The sequence below is a fragment of the Cetorhinus maximus genome, chromosome 14 (assembly GCF_964194155.1).
Source record: "Cetorhinus maximus chromosome 14, sCetMax3.hap1.1, whole genome shotgun sequence".
Classification (NCBI taxonomy): Eukaryota; Metazoa; Chordata; class Chondrichthyes; order Lamniformes; family Cetorhinidae; genus Cetorhinus; species Cetorhinus maximus.
This window is the reverse complement of record NC_135892.1, coordinates 19,176,965-19,197,069: the sequence shown is the minus strand read 5'-3', so window position 1 is coordinate 19,197,069 and position 20,105 is coordinate 19,176,965. Positions and strand designations below refer to the sequence as shown.

The window sequence follows — 20,105 nt, the reverse complement described above, 5'->3', positions numbered from 1 at the left end:
TAGAAATCACTTCCATAAACGGAAAGCAGGTTCCCCAGCACAGATCCCTGGGGTACCAACCACTACCTCTTACTGCAAATCTGAAACACACCAATTTATCCCCACTCAACGGTTTCTATCCCTACCCACCCCTCGGGTCAAACACGGGCAAGGAAATCTCGTAATTGCTATCCACCACCCTCCCTCAATACTCCTCACGTTGAACACCACTTGGAAGAAGCACTGGGGGTAACAAGGGCTCAGAATGTACTCTCGGGGACTTCATTGTTCATCACTGAGTGGCACAGTGGTACCACAATTAACCAAATAGGCCCAGCCCTGAAGGACATAGCTGGCAGACTGGGCCTGCGGCAGGTGGCGAGAGACCAAGGAAAAACCCCATTTGACCTGGTCCTCGCCGATCTATGTCACGAATGCATCTGTGTTAATACCATGCACAGCTATCAATGTCTGTATAAAAAGTGGGACACTATTGGTAGAGGTCTTTGTCAAGATGAAGTTCTGTCTTTGCACTGAGGGCACCCTTCATTGTGTGGTATGACACTAGCACTGTGCCAAATGGAATTGATTCAGAACACATCTTGCAGCACAGAAATGAAGCATCCATGAGGTGCTGTGGGCCATCAGCAGGAGCAGAACTGTATTCACTGCAAGTGAGCATGACTGCCCTTGACACCAAAACAGCATTTGACCTAATAAAATTGAAGTCTATGGGGATTAAGGAAATGAGTTTCCACTGGTTGGAGTCAGACCCAGCCCAAAGGAAGATGGCTGTGGTTGTTGGAGATCAGTCACCTCAGCCTCATGACATTGCTACACGGGTTCTTTGTGGCAGTGTCCAAGACCCAACCATATTCAGCAGCTTCATCAATTACCTTCCCTCCATCATAAGGTCAGAGGTGGTGACATTGGCTGACAATTGCATGGTGCTCAGACCCATTTAATTCCTGAGGTAATGAAGCACTCTGCAGCTGCATGCACGAAGCCTGAACAACATTGAAGCTTGAGCTGTTAGGTGGCAATGGTGGTATTACCATTGTTGAATCCCCAACCCTCAGCCCCCTGAAGGTCGTCATTGACCAAAACTTAATAGGACAAGGCACATAAATATTGTGGCTACAAGAGCAGGTCAGAGGCTGGTTGTTCTGCGACAAGTGACTTGCCTTCTGTTTCTGAATCTTTGCACCACTTACAAGGTACAAGTCAGGAATGTAATGGAATAAGCCCTACTTGTCTGAGTACAGCCCCAACAGTACTTGAAGCTCAACACTATCCAAGACAAAGCAGCCCACTTGAACAGCACCACATCTATCACCTTAAATAATCACTCCCTCCACCACCAAGGCAACATAAGAATGTTAGTAGGAGCCCTAGACCACAGGACCCTCAAGCTTGCCTTGCCATTCAAATACAATCAAGGCTAACCTGCCTCATTCTACTTTCCCACCCGCTCCCCATATCCCTTGATTCCCCGAGGGACTAAAAATCTGTCTATCTCGGTCTTAACACCTTTTAAAAATATTCTGCTTTTCTATTCTTACCACCAAAATGAATAACCTCACAGTTCCCCACATTATCTCCCTCTGCCGCCTTGTTGTCCATTCACTTAACCTATCCATATCTCTTTGTAGCCTCTTTGTCTCCTCTTCACAGCATACCTTCCCACCTAGCTTTGTGCCGTCAGCAAGCATAGATACATTCCTTTTGGTCTCTTCCATCTGAGTCATTAATATCAATTGTAAATAGCTGAGGCCTCAGCACCGATCATTGCAGCACTCAGCTGCTCTGACTGACAACTTGAAAATGCCCATTAATCCTCACTCTCTGCTTCCTGTCCTTTAACTAATCCTCTCTTCATGCACCCTTATCTTGTGTATTAGATTTTTGTGTGGAACCTTAGAAAATGCAGTTTGGAAATCCAAACAAACCATATCTACTGGCTCTCCTTCATCTATCCACCTAATTGATGTGTGCTTTGCCTGAAGGCAGGTCCAGAACTCAGGTCGTCAACTCATTGTCTATTGATGATTCACCCTGATCTGTGTTCTTGGCTGATTTTATTTTTCAGTGGTGGTTTGCTATTGCCTTCCACTTACTACAGGCCAGAGCAAGGAGGCAGAGCCAAGTCTGCCTCAGCCGGAAAAGGAATCAAAACTGTGTTGTTGGCGTTATTCTGAACCACAAGCTAGCCACCAAGCCAACTGAGCTATCCAGTCCCCACTGAGTAGTTACATCCTCAGAAAAACTCGAATAAATTTGTCAAACACTATTTCCCTTTCATAAGACCATATTGACTTGTTCTAATCATACTATGCTTTTCTCAGTGGATTGTTAACGACTTCTTTAATAGATTCCAGCAATTTCAGGCTAATGGCCTATATTTCCCTGTTTTTCTCTCCCTCCTTTCTTGAATAGCAGTGTTACGTTTGCAAACTTGCAATCGCTGGGACCGTTCCAGGATCTAGGGAATTTTGGAAAACTGTAATCAGTGCATCCATTACGTCTGCAGTTACCTCTTTTGGAACCCTAGGATGTAGGCCATCAGGTTTTGGGGATTTGTTGTTTTTTAATTCCATGAGTTTCTATAATACTTTTCCTCTGCTGATATTAATTACCTCAATTTCCTCACTCTTATTAACCCTCTCTTTCTGGTATGTAATTTGTTTTCTACTGTGAAAACAGACACAAAATATTTGATCAACATTCCTGCCATTTCCTTGTTCCTCATGATAACTTCTGTCTCTGACTTTAAGGGGCCAACATTTATTTTAGCTACTTACTCCTTTTTTTTTACTTGCAATCTGTTTTTATACTCCTGGCTAATTTACTCTCATTTTATTTTTTCCCTTTTTATCAACTTGTAGGTTGGTTTTTGTTGATTTCTAAAACACACTCAGTATTCAGGTTTACTAAAACAAAATATTTTAAAAATTCAAATGGCTGCATTCTTTCCTAGCATTTGTCTTAATATTGCATAACATATTTCTTTCGTGGCACACTGTCAAAATATTACCTGAAAATCCACATATGTAACATCCCATCACATTGCTTATATTTTCCCTTGCTGGTATAGATCTGTAATCAAATGCCTGTGGATAGCTGGTATAAGCTATTGGCACTGTGTGTCTTAACAGTCATGATTAAACTGTTCCTTGAGGCATACCATTACAGGGATAGAGTAGAGGACCCTGGAAATGGGAAATTTACACGGCACCTGCCTGTAAGAAAGAGAGGCTTGCATTTCTTTAGTGCTTTTACGACCGCCAGGCATCCCAAAGTGCTTCACAGCCAATGAATTACTTTTGAAGTGTAGTCACTGTTGTAATGTAGGAAACACAGTAAACAATCACAAACAGCAGATGAGATAATCATAGAATGTTCACAGCTAGGAAGAGACCATTCGGCCTGGTATGTCCTTGCTGGCTCTCTTAAGAGCGACACAGCTTGTTCCGCTCCCCTGCCTTTTTCCTGTAGCCCTACAAATTTTTCCCTTCAGATAATTATCCAATTGCCCTTTGAAAGCCACAATTGAGCCTGTCTCCACCACAATCTCAGGCAGCGCATTCCAGATGCTCACCACTTGCTACGTTAAAAAATATTTTTCCTCATGTCGTCGTTGCTTTTTTACCAATCGCCTTAAATCAGTGTCCCCTGCTTCTTGAGCCTTTTGCCATTGGGAACAGTTTCTCTCTATAGACTCTGGCCAGATCCCTCATGATTTTGAACACCTCTATCAAATCTCCTCTCAACCTTCTCTTCTTCAAAGAGAACAGCCCCAGCTTTGCTAATCTATACTTGTAACTGAAGTCTCTCATCCCTGGAATCATTCTCAAAATCTTCTCTGCACCCTCCCCAATGCCCTCAAATCATTCCTAAAGTGTGGTGCTGTTATGACACAGCAGTTTTTAAAGGCTGAGTTATTTAACATCTCAGAGGGAAACTTTAAACAACTGTCATAACCTATATTTTCAATTGCTATGTTTTGAGTTGCAGCTCTAAATTCAAGAATAAGACCACCAGTTCTCGAGAGGTTTTTATATCAAACTAAATGAGACACTTATTAGTTTACAACAAGGTATTAAACATATACACATGGCTACAAATTGCTACTATCATAACTTTTAACAAATTCCCAAACTAATCTCCACTAAGGCAACAACAACCCATAGACTTTAAGCAGATACCAGGCAAAACATTTTCACCTTACAGATTCAAATGAGGTGCCTTTCAACTTGGTTCCCTTGCAGACAGTTGTAGGCTTACAGGCTATAATCTTACATGCCTGTGCCTTTCACACACAAGCTCCTTTCAGAGTATACCCAGCCTTCCCTTTGGATGCAGATTCTCATTGTATCACCAGGCCCTTTGAACTCCACCTCTTCTAACAATAAAACCCCTTTCATAGTACCAGTTTTATTAGTAATATAAACATTGCTTGGTGTCTCCTAGCTAGGTGCCAGATTTCACTCTCCTTCTTGACTGCTCTATTCACAAAATGCAAATCCATTCTTTACCCCTCTGTTTACATCTCAAAACTACTATACATCAAAGCACCCAGACTTGCTGGCTTTAATCCAATTAACACGCACAGACTAAACCTCTATTTAAAAAAAAATAATTTCCAATAACATTATATACATTAATAGCTTCATGACAGCTGCCCAGAACTGGGGACACAGCTCCAGTTGCAGTCAAACCCAGTTTTATAAAGGTTCACAATAATTTCCTTGCTTTTGTACCCTTAAGCCTCTATTTATAAATCCTAGGATCAATATGCCTTATTAACTGCTTTCTCAATCTGTCATGCTATCTTCAACGAATCAAGCATGAATACATCCAGGTCCTATGCTCCTGCACTCCATTTGAAATTGTGTTTTTTATTTTATATTACCTTTCCTCGTTCTCTGCATTAGAGTTCATTTGTCAACATGTCTGCCCATTCCACCAGCCTGTCTATGTCCTCTTGAAGCCTATCACTATCTTCCTCACAGTTCATAATACTTACAAGTTTTGTGTCATCTGCAAATTTTTAAATTGTGATCTGTACATTCAAATCTAGTTCATTGATAGGTCAAGGAAAGTTGAGGCCCTAATACTGACCCCTGGGGAACCCCACTATATAGCTTCCTCTAGTCCAAAACCTCCAACCTCTGTTAGCTGTCCCTTGGCCAACTTTGTCTCCATGCTGCCATACATGGGCTTTAACTTTGCTAACAAGCCTGTTACATGACACTTTATCAAATGCCTTTTGAAATACTGTGTCACATCAGCCATATTACCCTCTTCAGCCTTTTCTTGTTACTTCATCAGAAAACTCGTATTTTCCTTTAACAAACCCGTGCTAGATTTCCTTAATCCATATTTGCCCAAATGACTATTAATTTTGTCATCTGTATCATTTCTAAAAGCTTTCCCACTACCATGGTTAAACTGATTGGCCTGTAGCTACTGGGTTTACCCTTGCACCCTTTTTGAACAAGGGAGGAGCATTTGCAATTTTCCAGACCCCTGGCACCATCCCTTGTATCAAAGGAGGATTGAAAGATTATGGCTGACACTTCCACAATTTCCACCCTTCCTTCCCTCAGCATCCTCAGATGCATCTCATCCAGTCCTGGTGACTTATCAACTTTAATTACAGCCAGCCTATCTAATATCTCCTCTTAATTATTTCTTTAGCCTTCCAGTGTCTCAACTACTTCTTCTTTCTCCATGACTTTGGCAGCAGCATCTTCCTTGATAAAGATAGGTGCAAAGTACTTATTCAGTACATCAACCATGTCCTCTGCCTTCATGTGTAAATCCCCTTTTTGGTCCTTAATTGGATCTACTCCTCCTTTTACCACCCTGAATTATTTATATGCCTGTAGAAGGCTTTTGGATCCCCTTTTTGTTGACAGTCATTTTGTTCTCATACTCTCACTTCTCTTATTCCTTTTTATACTTCCCTCTGAACCTGCTAAATTCAGCCTGGTTCTCTCTTGTGTTATCAACCTGACAGCTGTCATATGGCCCTTTTTCTGCTTCATCTTAATTTCTTTCTCTTTTATTATCCAGGGAACTCTGACTTCTTGTCCTACCTTCCCCCTCGTGGGAATGTACCTCGACTGCACTGGAACGATCAACTCTTTAAGACAACCTATTGTTCAATTGGTTTGCCTGCGGTCCTATGATTCCAATTTACCTGAACCAGACTTGTTCTGATCACTGTTCCGTAAAAGCTTCCCAACTGACACCAGATTCACTTGTCCTTCCTCATTCCCTAGAATCAAATCCAGCAATGCCTCCTTCCTAATTGTACTGGAAATATACTGATGTGGAAAATTCTCCTGAACATGCTTTAGAAACTCTTTCCCCCTTTATGTCCGTTACACTATTACTATCCCAGTCTATATTAAGATAATTAAAGCCTCGTATTATAACTACTCTATAGTTTTTGCAGCTCTAATTTCCTTGCAAATTTGTCCCTGTGTTGCATTCCTGCTAGTTGGAGGCCAATAAAATACACCCAGTATTGTAATGGTACCTCTATTGTTTCTTAGTTCTAACCAAATAGGTTTTGCCCTTGACCCCTCTAAGGCATCCTCTCTCTCAGGCATTTTAATAATGTTCTTAATCAACGCTGCCACCCTTCTTCCTTTCTTTCCTTCACTGTCTTTCCTGAACACCTTGTATCCAGGAATAGTTAGTACCCAGTCCTGCCCTTTTTTGAGCCACAAAATCACACTCCCTTGTGGGTACTTGTGCCTGCAGCTCACTGACCTTATTTACCACCCTCCGTGCATTCACATGTGTGCACTGAAAACCCACTTTAAACCTTATTGTATTCACTCACACAATCTCACTTTACCTATCTCTCCCAATTCTTTGTACATCTTGTTTTTCCTCTCTAATGTTACTTCCTGGTTCTCACCCTCGGTCATTAGTTTAAACCCTCCCCAGTAGCACTAGCAAACCACCCCACAAGTACGTTGGTGCAGGTTCTGTTCAGGTGCACTCCCTGTGGCCTGTACAAGTCCCATCTCCCCCAGAACTGGTCTCAATGTCCTAGGAATCTTAAACCCCTCCCCCACCCGCCTCCAGGACCATCGTCCAACACGCATTTATCTGCTGTATTTTCCTATTACTATACTCACTAATACGTGGCACCAGGAAATCTATTTTTAGTGGTGTACTTTGAGGGATTTGTTGGCCGCAACACCGGGAAGAACTCCCCAGCTTTTCTTGAACAGCGCTATGAATCTTTTACGTCCGCCCAGGGGGACAGACGGGTCCTTGATTTAATGATTCATCTGAAAGATGGTACCTCTGACAGTGCAATGCTACCTCAGTACTGCATTCATTTGGCCACAATATAAAAAGGCTATAGAAATTGGGAATATTTTCCCTGGAAGACAGATTCGTAGGAGACTTTAGTGAAGTCTTCCAAGTTTTTTAAAATGAATGTGTATGGAACAGACTGGCCATGGCTGCAGATTCAAGAGGAGACTGTGTAAATATTTGACAGAGAAAGCAAATGAGCACAGAAAATAGAGCAGTGTGGAATGCTTTATATTCTGGATCAGCCTGAGAGACTACGATGGCGTTTTCTGGTACTGTACATGCTGGGATTACTTAGAAAAAATATGAAAAAACATGAATGCAAAACTGATTTAAGTCGAGGGGAAAAAGCAAAATGTGTCAAAAGGAAAAAGCTAGAGGACAGCAGCTCAAAATTAATAAAACATCAAGGCTAGAAAAAAAGATTAATTAAATAGGGAAGGGCAAATGATTAATGCTAACTCCCTGTAAGCATTTTCTCCAGATGTAAATGGTTTTCTTCCCTTAAAACATGTTTTCTGCTGTTTCCTTGTGCACTGTTGGAGGTTGATGAAAATTGTGCCTTTATGACACACTCAGGATATTTTTTAATTACCGCAGTAAACAAAGAATTCAGTTTCAGGGCAAAAGCAGCAGTAAGTTCTTACAACCGGCCAACAGGAAAAATCAGTCTTGTTCCCTTCAGCCTCAGGTGAGTTGGAGACTGTGCACTAGATGGCTGTGTCCATAAATGCTGACTTGTGACCTCAGTAATCTGTTGCCTTTTCAGCAGACACTGGTTTAGATTTTTTTTAAATTAGCATAGTTGAAACTTTCTGTTTGTCTGCTGGTTCTCAACTCAAATAAAGACGTTCATTTAGCCCCTGCCATGAATGCAGCACATTGGTCTGGAAACAGCAGGTATGCAAACTCCAGCCCTAGATCAGAACAGAGACACAGTGTTTGGTAAGCAGACTGGTTTGACATACGCATTAGGTTGGTTATGGAACTGTGGCTCTCTGTGTCTACATCAAATATTCAAGCCACAAAAGTGACCCAGTAATCTTCTGTGGTATTTAATAGTATTGGTTTTTAGGAATCAGCTCACTGTATGTTACTTGTATAAGCTTCAAAAACCCTCTGTCTGACTCCTGAAACAAGTCTCGTGAGCATATTTAGGGGGGTGGAGGGGGTGGGGTTCTGTTGCTGTGGAAATTACATTTCTCGTCCTGAAGGGGAAGAGAGCTCTGCAAAACCATTTCTCCAGTGCTTGTTTTCTTCCTCCTTTTCAGAACTGCATTCAGCTGTGTTCATTGACCTCCTGTGAATCCAAGCAATGAGTGCTGTGGAGAGAGGGTGTGTCTGAGAGATTGGGCATAGGGCGAACATTACAAGTCCAGCCTTGTACCTGTTGTTCAGCAGGAGTCATCTAATGGAGATCAGGAGTGGTGATCAGTCTAATTTTTTTTCCCCTAGCTCAGAGGCATTAATATCTCTTATATTCCACCTCTTCCCCTCCACGTTTCGCCCAACCCCCCCCCAGCCCCCTTCCCAGAAACGCAATATAAAGCTATGTTTACCAAGGTAGACTAACTCAATGCAGAATGAAGATCTAACTTGTGACCCTCTAGTCATCAGGGATCTTAGAAAATTCTTTATAACTTGAAGTCATGGTTTCCCGGATCTAAACACATAGCCGTTTTGATTTTTAACTGATCATAAAGTAGTCTTAAATATTTCCTGCTTCAAATGTTATTTTAATTCTGTCCTTTGACCCAGCTGTAGGACTAAATTGAAGGGCTCCCGACTAATTTAAAATAGAACTCTTGAGTCTCATCCAAATTGCAGATGGTGGAAATCTGAAACTAACTAGCTCTCTTTCATTCTGTTGTCAAACTAGAGTAGTGATTAGCAACACATGGAAGATCAGAAAAAAGTTGAAGTTCGGAATTTGGGAGTGCATGGTTTTGAAATTAAGCATCAGATGTGAATTTAGTTCAAATAATATGAAGTAAATTGTACTTTGCAGTCTGTTTATTGTATCTAAAGTAATTCTCAAGGTGACTGGAATTTCTCATCAATTCCATCAGCATTACACTTTCCTCACTTCATTGGTTATGGAGACCTATGTGCCTTCCATGCAGGAGGAAGGCACCATGAAAATTTTTATTATTCGCTCATGGAATGTAAGCATCACTGGCAACCCAGCATTTATTGCTCACCCCTAATTACCCTCAAGAAGGTGGTGGTGAGCCGCCTTCCTGAACTGTCCATGTGCTGTTGATACCTCCAAAATGATGTTATATCTGTTAACGGTTTCATGCAACTGAGTGGCTTGCTAGGCTGTTTCAGAGGACATTTGGTGATGTGATTGACACTTGATCTGTAGTCTGTGTGTACAGCCTAGAGGTAATGGCTGGGCCAGTTCAGATATTCTATATTGTCAAATAGCTGGCTGATATTTAAGTATGAAGACTGACCAAGAGATGAAAAAGTGAACAGAGCGCCAAATTATTTCCTGCAATATTACATGGCTGAGGTGCCGATAGAGTAGCTGTTTAATGTGCTGTGCTTTCCCATTCTGAACAGGTTCTGCCATTCCCCAGCCAGCTGGTTTACAACAGAGTTGGAAAATGTGGAAGCCGGACTGTGGTGCAGCTACTGAGAGTCTTAACGGAGAGAAACCATTTCAACCTCATAAATTCAGATGTTCACAACAAAACCAGGCTAAATAGAATTGAGCAGGTCAGCATCCCTTTTTTGAAAAGAATGAACTTAACTTCCTTCACCATTGCCAATAACTTAGGATCTTGATACCCAAGATAATTTTCAGTACACACCTCTGCAGCGCCTCAGTGGCAGTGAATGATGAGGTAACTAGAACTGCATACAGTTCCCTAGTTGGATTCTGGCCAGCAACATTTCCATCCCTCTGCTAATGTTGGCCTTTGCCTTTTTCTCACTGCAGCTAAGCATGGGGCTGATTTCATGATTTTATCCACCATAATTGCTCGGATCTTTTACCTAATTGGCATGCAGTATATTGCTCCATTTAAAAAGATACTCCTTCCTTTCTTCTATAATGATTTTATGTTTATCTGTACTGAACTGCATCTGCGATCAATTGCTGATGATGTTAGGCCTGCTTTTTTTGTTTAATTAATTCATGGGATGTGGATGCTGCTGGCTAGGCCAGAATTTATTGACCATCCCTAATTGCCCTTGAGAATGCGGTGAGCTGCCACCTTGAACCACTGCAGCCCATGTGGTGTAGGTACACCCACAGTGCTGATAGGGAGGGTGTTCCAGGATTTTGACCCAGTGACAGAGAAGGAATATCGATATAGTTCCAAGTCAGGATAGTGTGTGGCTTGGAGGGGCATATGCAGGTGATGGTGTTCCCATGCATCTGCTGCCCTTGTCCTGCTAGGCAGTTGTGGGTTTGGAAGGTGCTGTCAAAGGAGCCTTGGTGAATTGCTGCAGTGCATCTCGTAGGTGATACACACTGCTGCCACTGTGCGTCGGTGGTGGAGAGAGTGAATGTTAAAGTTGGTGGATGGGGTGCCAATCAAGTGGGCTGCTTTGCCCTGAATGGTGTTGAGCTTCTTGAGTGTTAATGGAGCTGCACTCATCTGGGCAAGTGGCAAGTATTCCATCACACTCCTGACTTGAATATGGTGGACAGGCTTTGGGGAATCAGGAGGTGAGTTACTCACTGCAGAAATCCCAGCCTCCGACTTGCTCTTGCAGCCCCAGCATTTATAGGGTGGGTCCAGTTCAGTTTCTGGTCAATGGTAACCCCCCTCCCCCAACCCAGGATGTTGATATTGGGGGATTCAGCATTTGTAATGCCATTGAATGGTTAGATTCTCTTTTGTTGGAGATGGTACTTGTGTGGCACGAATGTTATTTGCCACTTGTCAGCCCAAGCCTGAACATTGTCCAGGTCTTGCTGCATATGGATGTGAACTGCTTCAGTATCTGAGGAGTTGCGAATGATGTTGAATGTTGTGCAATCATCCATGAATATCCCCACTTCTGATCTTATGATGGAAGGAAGTTCATTGATGAAGTAGCAGAAGATGGTTAGGCCTAGGATACTACCCTGAGAAACTCCTGCAGTGATGTTCCAGGACTGAGATGATTGATCGCCAACAATTTCATCCATTTTCCTTTGTGCTAGGTATGACTTCAACCAGCGGTGAGTTTTCCACCTGATTCCTATTGATTCCAGTTTTGCTAGGGCTCCCTGATGCCACACTTGGTCAAATGCTGCCTTGATGTCAAGGGTAGGCACTCTCCTCTCATCTCTTGAGTTCAGCTCTTTTGTTCATGTTTGGATCAAGGCTGTAATGAGCCATGAGCTGAGTGACCCTGGTGAAACCCAAACTGAGCATCAGTGAGTAAGTTATTGCTGAGTAAGTGCTGCTTGATAGCACTGTCGATGATGCCTTCCTTTACTTTGCTGCTGATCAAGCGTAGACTGATTTGGTGGTGATTGACCAGGTTGGATTTGCCTTGCTTTTTGTGGACAGGATATACCTCGGCAATTTTCCAAATTGCCAGGTAGATGCCAGTGTTGTAGCTGCAACAGAACAGTTCAGCTAGGGGCACGGCTAGTTCTGGAGCACAAGTCTTCAATACTCTAGCCAGAATGTTGTCAGGGCCCATAGCCTTTACAGTATTGAGTGCCTTCAGCCATTTCTTGATATCACGTGGAGTGTATTTGCTGACGCGTGCACCCAGTGATGGGGTTACAAAATGGCAAGTATCTGGGTATTAGGATGTGATGTATAACAAGGGTTCAAACTTGTTCTCATCCATTGTCTGTTGACCAACTAGTGACTATCCCTTAGGGAAGAGAGGTCCTTTTGGTGGTCATGCTGGCTTTGTGGTGCCAACCCTCCATTGTCAGACTCAATAAGCTGATCCCTGAGCCAGGCAGGTCCGCAGTAGTCCTGGGCACTGTCCATGATCGGTCAGCCTGTCGTCACATTAACAGAAAGCTGCTGTGGGATTTTTATTCCCACTTCTAATAACCCTAGAAGCTGTTGCCTTCCTTGGATAGGGCTGTGATTGCACAAGCAGAGGGAAAACGGCAGGAGCTAAATGACGTCTGTTTTTAAAACACATGATTTTTTTGTCTTCCGTTTTTACAGATGGAATTAATAACCAATATCAGCCTTGGAGAACAACCTTACTTGTATACACGGCATGTCCATTTCCTTAACTTTACAAGGTAATAAATGCAGTTTATTTCTTTGTTTGCACAATTGTGAAATCTTCTGTTAATGTAGTACAGTTCTCTTCTGAACTAACTACCACAAGTGGTCAGAGTTACTAACAGTTGATCCTGCGTGTATTGTCTAAGTGTTAGCCTTGACTCGGTGGTTACTCTCTTCCCTCAGAAGCTAGTGAGTTCAAGCCAAACTTCAGGTGTTGAGCATAACATCTAAGGATATTTCAGCTTCCCTATAACTGCATCTATCCTATTCACCTTACCACATCAAGTGGTAATGAGTGCCACATTCTAACCACTTGTTGGTTGAAAAAGTTTCTCCTGAATTCTCTATTGCATCTATTAGTGACTATTTTATATTCATAGAATCATTGAATGGCCTCCTTTTGTGCTGTAACCATTCAGCCCATTATGTTGGTGCTCGCCCTCTGAAGGAGCAATTCACCTAGTGCCACTCCCCTGCTATTTTCCTGTAGTCCTGCAAATTTGTCCTTTTTCGGATATTAATCCAATTCCCTTTTGTAAGCCTCAATTGACCCTGCCTCCACCATGCTCTCGAGCAGTGTATTCCAGACCCTAATCACTTGCTGCATGAACAAGATTTTCCTCATGTCGCCACTGCCTCTTTTGTCCATTACCTTGGATCTTGATCGATCCACCAATTGGAACATTTTCTCCCTATCTACTCTGTCCACGCCCCTCATGATTTTGAATACTTCTATCAAATTCCTCTCAACCTTCTCTTCTCCAAGGAGAAGAATCCTAACTTATACTATATTATGGGCCCTAGTTTTAGATTCTCCAACAAGTGGAAACTTCTTTTTACATTTACCTTATCAAACCTTTTCATAATTTTTAAAATCCCTTTCACATCATCCCTTTATACCTCTCTTTTCTAAAGAAAAGAGCCCTAACCTGTTCAATCTTCCCTGATGTGTATAACCTCTCCATTCTTGTGTTGTTATCCTTATAAACCTTGTTTATACCTTCTCCAATGGATCTATAACTTTTTTTAGAATATGAAGACCAGAACTGTGCACAACATTAAATACTGAATGCTAGTTGACCTCCCTTGGCATTGTAAGTGGGGCATCAAGAACAAATCCGGTTTTTGGGTCAAGCAGGTCATAAAGCAGTGGAAAAGCTGGACCTTAATGGGACAAGCATGTTCAGGCTAAAGAGCAGAAGGAGGGAGATAGGAGGGGGAGATATCAGGCTAGACAAAGAATGGAGAGATATGTATTAGAAAGGGGAAAAGGAGGGGAATAGGACAGGAGCAGAGGGAACGACAGAAGCCAGTAAATGAGTACGTGACAGTAGACCAGAGCCCATTTCTTCACAGGTAGTGGGGAAGGAAAGGGTATAGTCAGAAGATAGACAGTGAGGGTGAGGGGAAAGACGCCAGCCCAGAGGAGTAAATAGAGGGGCAGAGGTGGATGGAGGAAGGTTGAATGCCAGCCAAAGCTGAACCACAAATAATTTTCATCTTCAATTGTGCCGAGGGTCCAATTCCACCTCTGAAGGAGGAGGAAGAACCAAGAACATTTGGCTCTGTTGGGTCCAGTGGGAGGGGATGCATACAGAGAGTAGCTTTTCAGCCTCTGGTTTGGGGGTGGTGCTGTTTCTTTGAGCAAGAGGCTGGAAAAGGTTTTTCAGCGTGTAGGGAGGGGGAATTTGCTTCTAATTGGATAGGAAATGTGTTATTGATTATTGCAGGGAAGAATTACATGGGATGTTACAGAACTTGTTCATCCCAAAAGGCCTATTGTTGGTGTTTACTCCACCCGCATCTCCCACCCTGCTTCATCTCGCCCTATAAACTTAATCCATTTCTTTCTCCCCTTAAATCAATGCTATTTACCCCAACTTCTTGTGTTAGTGAGTTCCACTTTCTCACTACTCTGTCCCCATGATTAACTTGAGTATTGTTAACCCAATGTGTGCCTTCCTTTTAAGTTTCAGTTTAGTCTTACTTTCTCTCTCATTCCTTTTGAAATATCCCCTTTAAAGGGATATATTCATTTTGTGCTCCGTCTATCTCAGACTTGAAGATTTCCCACAGACCTATTGAATGCTTGGCTTGAATTTGTTCTAAGCAGAGGTTAGTGGAGGCAAGCTTCTAGATTTGTTCTTTGCAGTAAAGGGGAAAGCTTATTGGGGATAGGATGCAAAGCCCAGTTTGCCCTCAGAGTTGAGGGTGTAACAGACTTCTATTGTAAGCTACAACAGGACAATTAGGATCACCAGGAGAGTTTCCTACTCCTCTTCAAATAGTGCCATGGCGTCTTTTACATTTATCTGAGAGGGCTGATTTAGGTTTAACGCCTCACCCCAAAGTCTGCGCTTCTGAAATTGCAACGTCCATCAGTCCTACACTAGGACTGTCGTTTTGGATTATGTGCTTAAGTTTCTGGAGTTGAGCTTGAATCTGTGACCTTCTTATTCACTGAGCCGAAGCTAGCATGTTAAGAACTCAGCAAATCTTAGAAAACTTGATTTTTTTAATATTGACACCTACATTGAATTTGCCCAACATTCTGTGGAGGTTCATTAAGAACTGGTGCCAGCCTATTGAAGGAATCCCAGTTTCACAAATCTATAGGATGTTTGAGCTCAAAGCTTGAATTTTCACCCCACCTCTCCCTGAAATCCCACCCTAAATAATTGTGACTTTTAAAAAGAATAGTTTCAGATATTTAATGCAGAACAGATATTTATCATTAGTTGGTGCTTAAATTGTACCTTTTGTGTGTGGCTTTAAATACAATGTGTCTCAAAAGGCTATGTCGAGATATAAATAGCAATCAATTTGAAGCAATCCTCCTCCCATTTGCTGCTTTGTTGAAACTGTAGCTTATTGTAAACAACCTCCAATAAAATTTTTAAGTTAATTGGCAAAAGTCAATGGGAGATGAGAATTTTTTTTTTACAGTAAGTTGTTTTGATCTGGAATATGCTGCCTGACAGGGTAGCCAAAACAGAGTCAATAGTAAATTTCAAAAGGGAATTGGATGGATAATTGAAAATGAACAATTTGCAGGGCTATGAAGGGGAGTGGGATGAATTGGTTAGCTCTTTCAAGGAGCCCATACAGGTACCGTGGGCTGAATCATGTCCTTCTGTAATATATGATCCTAAAAGCCAGGGCATTTGCACCCTGTTGTAATGTTTGGTTGGACGGGCTGTTGTGCTGTATAGATGTGTGTTCAGAGAGTGGTATGGGATAACACTATATATGCTTTATTCAAACACGACACCCTAGGTTTGAGGTATAAATTGAGGAAAATTCTGAGCTTGATTCAAGTAATCGTAAACCTTCCTGATAAGATAGTGTTAGGAAATAGAGATAGTTTAAGTAAGTTATATTTGTATTTGTGAGCGTTAGGAATGAGTTTTAGCTTTAAAGTTTAAGTTTGATTTGTATTTCTGTATTTGTGTCTTAAGAAAAGGTCAAGTTGAGTTTTAGTTTCACTTTAAAAGGCGCCTGCATTTCTGGTGAGAGTTTAAGACTCCTAAAGAGAAGTTAAGCAAACAGAAGAGTAGACAACAGTCCAGTTTTTTCTAGCAACACGGATCCAGAGATGCAGGCAACACACGCACACAAAACTAGAAACAACAGTTTGATTTGGAAGCTGTTTGAGTTCAGTTGGCTTTGAAGACAGCTGCCAAGCAGAAGCAACTTAGAAGAGGCAGATAGCCAGTCCCAAGCTAAAGTTGGTTGAAAGTAGCTGCCAGAGAGAGACTGGGGCAAAAGGGGCAGATAGCCATTCCCAAAGCTAACGAAGAAAGTCCCCAAGAATCCAGGGGAATGGAACAGGAGAAAGACCTTCTAGTCGAAGGAAGGACAGGAACCTGGAAAAGGTCATGTTCTGTGGAAGTAAAAGTAGGGAGCAGAGGGAATGGCTTCAAGCTTAAAGAGATAAAACCTTGGGAAAAGTCGGAAGGCCCAAAGAGACAACTGAAGGTCTGTAACTCTTTGCCATGGGCATGTGAAGCAGTGGTGTACTGATGATGGCTGAGTCAAAGAGAGAGTGTGTGCATGGAAGAAAGCTTGAATGCATGTGGTGACCCAGGGGAGAGGAACATGGGAAAGAGAGCTCGAAACCCTGGAGGTAACCCCTTGCGGAAGGTGTCGGAGAGAGAGCATTGGTTTGGGAGAAGATTCCGTAGCAAGTTCTTGGACAATGGAGATTGGGAACCTTCGTGTCAAAGATGCAGTGAGACTAGTTGACTCACAGTGTGACAAGCGCCTGGGGGGAGCTGAGGAGAGATCCATAGCATCTGTCTGAGGTGGTATCTGTCACTTGGTTTCAAAGTGTGGTGCGTCTGATCACAGGTTACCTTACTGTGTACTTACTCCGAACATTAGCGTATAAGATAGTTTTAGTAACTTGTGTTATCCTTACAAATCTGTATATAGCTGTAAAGATTTGGTTGTGGGCGAAGGAGTATTGTAATATAGTTCATCTTTTCTTGTTTAATAAATGTTTTTGTTTTAAACTTCATTAGCTGACTCAGTTCAGTAGCTACTCTCCACTCATTTAAACAAACTAGAGTTAGGGTCTATCAAGCTGGGTTCCACCCTGGGATCAGGCTTGTCCAGTGGTAACCTCAGCTGGGGATCATAAACAATAGTCAGGATGTATTAAAAACAAAAAACTGCGGATGCTGGAAATCCAAAACAAAAACAGAATTACCTGGGAAAACTCAGCAGGTCTGGCAGCATCGGCGGAGAAGAACAAAGTTGACGTTTCGAGTCCTCATGACCCTTCAACAGAACTGAGTAAAATTAGGAGAGGGGTGAAATATAAGCTGGTTTAAGGTGGGGGGAGAGAAGTTGTGGGGGAGTGTGGTTGTAGGGACAAGCAAGCAGTGATAGGAGCAGATAATCAAAAGATGTCACAGACAAAAGAACAAAGAGGTGTTGAAGGTGGTGATATTATCTAAGAGAATGTGCTAATTAAGAATGGATGGCAGGACACACAAGGTACAGCTCTAGTGGGGGTCCCCATCCATTCTCTCAGTTCCTTCGCCTCCGTCGCATCTGTTCTGATGATGCTACCTTCAAAAACAGTTCCTCTGACATGTCCTCCTTCTTCCTTAACCGACATTTTCCACCCACGGTCGTTGACAGAGCCCTCAACCGTGTCCGGCCCATCTCCCGCGCATCTGCCCTCACACCTTCTCCCCCCTCCCAGAAACATGATAGGGTCCCCCTTGTCCTCACTTATCACCCCACCAGCCTCCGCATTCAAAGGATCATCCCCCGCGATTTCCGCCAACTCCAGCATGATGCCACCACCAAACACATCTTCCCTTCACCCCCCCCTCGCGGCATTCCGTAGGGATCGTTCCCTCCGGGACACCCTGGTCCACTCCTCCATCACCCCCTACTCCTCAACCCCCACCTACGGCACCTCCCCATGCATACGCAAAAGATGCAACACCTGCCCCTTCACTTCCTCTCTCTCACCGTCCAAGGGCCCAAACACTCCTTTCAAGTGAAGCAGCATTTCACTTGCATTTCCCCCAACTTAGTCTACTGCATTCGTTGCTCCCAATGCGGTCTCCTCTACATTGGAGAGACCAAACGCAAACTGGGCGACCGCTTTGCAGAACACCTGCGGTCTGTCCGCAAGAATGACCCAAACCTCCCTGTCACTTGCCATTTTAACACTCCACCCTGCTCTCTTGCCCACATGTCTGCCCTTGGCTTGCTGCATTGTTCCAGTGAAGCTCAACGCAAACTGGAGGAACAGCACCTCATCTTCCGACTAGGCACTTTAAAGCCTTCCGGACTGAATATTGAATTCAACAACTTTCGATCTTGAACTCCCTCCTCCATCCCCAACCCCTTTCCGTTTCTTCCCCCTCCCCTTTGTTTTTTCCAATAATTTATATAGATTTTTCTTTTCCCACCTATTTCCATTATTTTTAAATCTATACCTTTTATGCCCTGTTAGTCTTATTTCACCCCACCCCCACTAGAGCTGTACCTTGTGTGTCCTGCCATCCATTCTTAATTAGCACATTCTCTTAGATAATATCACCACCTTCAGCACCTCTTTGTTCTTTTGTCTGTGACATCTTTTGATTATCTGCTCCTATCACTGCTTGCTTGTCCCTACAACTAGCAGCCACCCCCCCCAACCCCCACTTCTCTCCCCCCACCCACCCCCCTTAAACCAGCTTATATTTCACCCCTCTTCTAGTTTTACTCAGTTCTGTTGAAGGGTCATGAGGACTTGAAACGTCAACTCTGTTCTTCTCCACCGATGCTGCCAGACCTGCTGAGTTTTTCCAGGTAATTCTGTTCTTGAGTCAGGATGTATTGTTGTTCATTAAGATCATTTTCCCTACTTGGTGGTTTAATGAACTGGTGTGGAGAGATCTGATAGCAAACAGAGCTGTAGGGTCACAGTTGTGTTGAGGGAGAAGCTGTGGCTCCTTCAAGTGGCCTTCAGTACAACAGTATGAATCAGATTTATACACGGTATGATAGTGCACAAGAAGTGGGAAGACAGTGGCATAGTGGTAGCACCACTGGATTAGTAATCCAGCAGGCCAGGCTAATGCCCTGGGGGCACAGGTTCAAATCCCACCACAGCAGCTGGTGACATTTAAATCAATTTAATAAAATCTGGAATTGAAAGCTAGTATCAGTGATGGTGACCATGAAACTATCATTATAATAATAAAAACAAAAAACTGCGGATGCTGGAAATCCAAAACAAAAACAGAATTACCTGGAAAAACTCAGCAGGTCTGGCAGCATCGGCGGAGAAGAAACTATCATTGATTGTTGTAAAAACTCATCAGGTTTACTAATGCCCTTTAGGGAAGGAAATCTGCTGTCCTTACCTGGTCAGGCTCCAGATAGACTCATGTGACTCCTGACCCGAAGCAATGTGGTTGACTCAACTGTCCTCTGAAATGGCCAAGCAAGCCACTCCGTTCAAGAGCAGTTAGGGATGGGCAACAAATGCTGGTCTTGTCAGCAATGTCCACATCTCATGTAGAATAAACTTTGAAAAGAAGATTTTTTTTCTATAATTGAGCGGTTAGGCTGCGATTTTGCTGACATTTGAGAATCATGCCGTAAAAAGCATTGTAAGTTTTATATTAGTATTTGATGGGCTATGGTTAATTATTTCTTGACTTAGGTTTGGATTGGAGCAGCCTGTTTACATCAATATAATCAGGGATCCGATTAACCGATTTGTATCAAACTATTTCTTCCGACGTTTTGGGGACTGGCGGTCTGAACAGAATCATCAAATCCGGACACCAGGGATGAAAGATGAGGAGCGCTACCTGGTAAGTTTGTATTTCTGTGAATAAGAAAGTCATGGGATGGCTTTTCCTTCAGTTCAAGTGCCGCCAGCTGCATCCTTTTGTATTTATTCTTTCACGGGATATGGGTGTCGCTGACTAGGCCAACATTTGTTGCCCATCCCATTTGCCATTGAGAAGGGGGTGGTGAGCCGTCGCCTCGAACCCCTGCTGTCCATGTTGTGTAGGTACACTCAAGTGTTAGGGAGGGAGTTCCAGGGTTTTGACTAAGCAA

At 42.9% G+C, this 20,105-nt stretch overlaps 1 protein-coding gene across 3 annotated transcripts in view; it reads left to right on the top strand.

Moving 5' to 3' along the window:
- Nucleotides 1–20,105, top strand: part of LOC144689491 (uronyl 2-sulfotransferase-like) — a 98,149-nt gene that overhangs the window by 23,065 nt on the left and 54,979 nt on the right. For all 3 annotated transcript variants that reach the window (XM_078556617.1, XM_078556618.1, XM_078556619.1), the window contains 3 exons: nt 9,889–10,044; nt 12,459–12,538; nt 19,702–19,855. In XM_078556617.1, coding sequence (XP_078412743.1) covers nt 9,889–10,044; nt 12,459–12,538; nt 19,702–19,855 — 390 coding nt within the window. The remainder of the gene's footprint in view (nt 1–9,888; nt 10,045–12,458; nt 12,539–19,701; nt 19,856–20,105) is intronic.